Source organism: Haliaeetus leucocephalus, unplaced genomic scaffold (genome assembly GCF_000737465.1).
Source record: "Haliaeetus leucocephalus isolate CR32 unplaced genomic scaffold, Haliaeetus_leucocephalus-4.0 Scaffold351, whole genome shotgun sequence".
In the NCBI taxonomy this organism is placed as follows: Eukaryota; Metazoa; Chordata; class Aves; order Accipitriformes; family Accipitridae; genus Haliaeetus; species Haliaeetus leucocephalus.
In genome coordinates this window covers 2,407,841-2,409,416 of record NW_010972787.1, presented here as the reverse complement: position 1 = coordinate 2,409,416, position 1,576 = coordinate 2,407,841, and the positions used below count along the sequence as shown (strand labels likewise).

The 1,576-nt window shown below is 48.4% G+C and overlaps 1 protein-coding gene across 1 annotated transcript in view; it reads right to left on the bottom strand.

Annotated features, from left to right (window-relative positions):
* FGF9 (fibroblast growth factor 9) overlaps positions 1–917 on the bottom strand; it is a 26,634-nt gene extending 25,717 nt beyond the window's left edge. The window contains exon 1 of the mRNA XM_010572648.1: positions 93–917. Within this exon, the coding sequence (XP_010570950.1) occupies positions 93–369 (277 nt within the window). The 5' untranslated portion in view covers positions 370–917. The remainder of the gene's footprint in view (positions 1–92) is intronic.
* Positions 918–1,576: the final 659 nt, after the last annotated feature.

Here is a 1,576-nt window from a genome sequence, read left to right as displayed (position 1 = left end):
CGCCCGCCTCGCACCCCCCGCCGTCCCCCGGCCCGCGGTTCTGCCCCAGTATTTCATCACATGACCACTAAAGGGTTAAGGATAATACCTACCAAATCTGCTGTGGTCTTGCCTGGTTCCCTGGATAGTACCATTGGGGAAGATTTCTAAATGAAATCCAGTCCTGCAGTATAGCTGCCTCCGCCTGAGGATCCCCTTTAAATGGTCCAAGTCCGTGACCGCAGGCCCCCTGGGTAGCCCACCTGCCTCAGACTGACCCAGGTGGTCACTTAACAAAACCGGACTATCCACCGGCAAAACGGGCACATTCCCAAAGGGTACTGCATCCTGCACACCGAAATAGTTCCCAACTTCACCTAAGGGAGCCATCAGAAGATTCTGCTTTTAGAGAATAAGAATAAACAATAATGATGGTGCCAAACCCAGGAGATATAAGATTAGGTATATTCCACTCCTCTCCCCTCCCTAGCGCAGTTACAGAGAAAATGTTCTTTCTTCAATCCATTAAATGCATAAATAAAAGTAATATTCTGTTTTGACTGGTACAGGTTCAAGGTCAAACCAGTTAGTCTACGAAACCACCACTTTATACTCACACACTGACATATTTATAAACATATAGATGTGTATATCTATATAAATGCATATATCCCCAGCTCTTAGCAAGCAATACGGTCTTCAGCCCATCCAACTGTAATAAAGAAAAAAATCCGTAGTTTCTCCATTTGGTTTAAGATAAGAATGACCATAGCAACTTAAATACCTAGGCGTTATAGGGATTTTTTTTTAAGATGCACAGGCTACGTCAGGATTTATGGATTCTGACTCCAGAAAGGCATGCGCTGTTTTTACTCTATAACAGACTGCATACATCAGCATGAATCCTGCAAAGGGGGAGGGGGGAAATCTCACGTTGTTGGCTGAGATAAATCCAAAAAAAAAAAAAAAAGGAAAAAAGAAAAAGGAAAAAAAAAAACTTTTGACGTCCAAATCTATTATCCAGAATTCTCAGGAGGCTCAGCAGATGTCCACTGGTTTAGGATTATTGACGATCCACAAGCAAAGCAGCAACATACAAGTGCTTGTGCCTTTCTTGGCTGGCTCGAAACAGGTGTTGCTTCTGCAGGGCTCCCTGTGAAATGTTGTACTCCAGCACTGAGCTGCAGCTCTTGACTGTGGATCTCCATCCAGCACGCAGAGTGGCGCAGGAAGAGGCATTGGGCTGGGTTTAAGGTAGTCCTGATTGCTGCTGGAAGGATTCTCCGGGGTCCTAGCGCTCAGCCCTACCTGCTGCAATACAGAGCCGCTTCCAGCGCTTAGGCAACGGCGCGGAGCGGCTCTTACTGCTCTGCGGCAGCGCGGCGCACGCCGGCAAATAAATAAATAAATACATAAATAAGTGGGCGAAACTTTGGGGGAGGAAAAAAAAAAAAAAGCGGCGTGATGCTAAATATACCGAGCCCGCCCGCTGCGGGAAGCGGGCTCCTCGGGAGATGCCCGCAGAGCCCGAGTCCCCCTTGACATTGGCGGGGGGGAGCAGGGCGGGCAGCGACCCCGGCCTCAGCCCCGGCCCCCC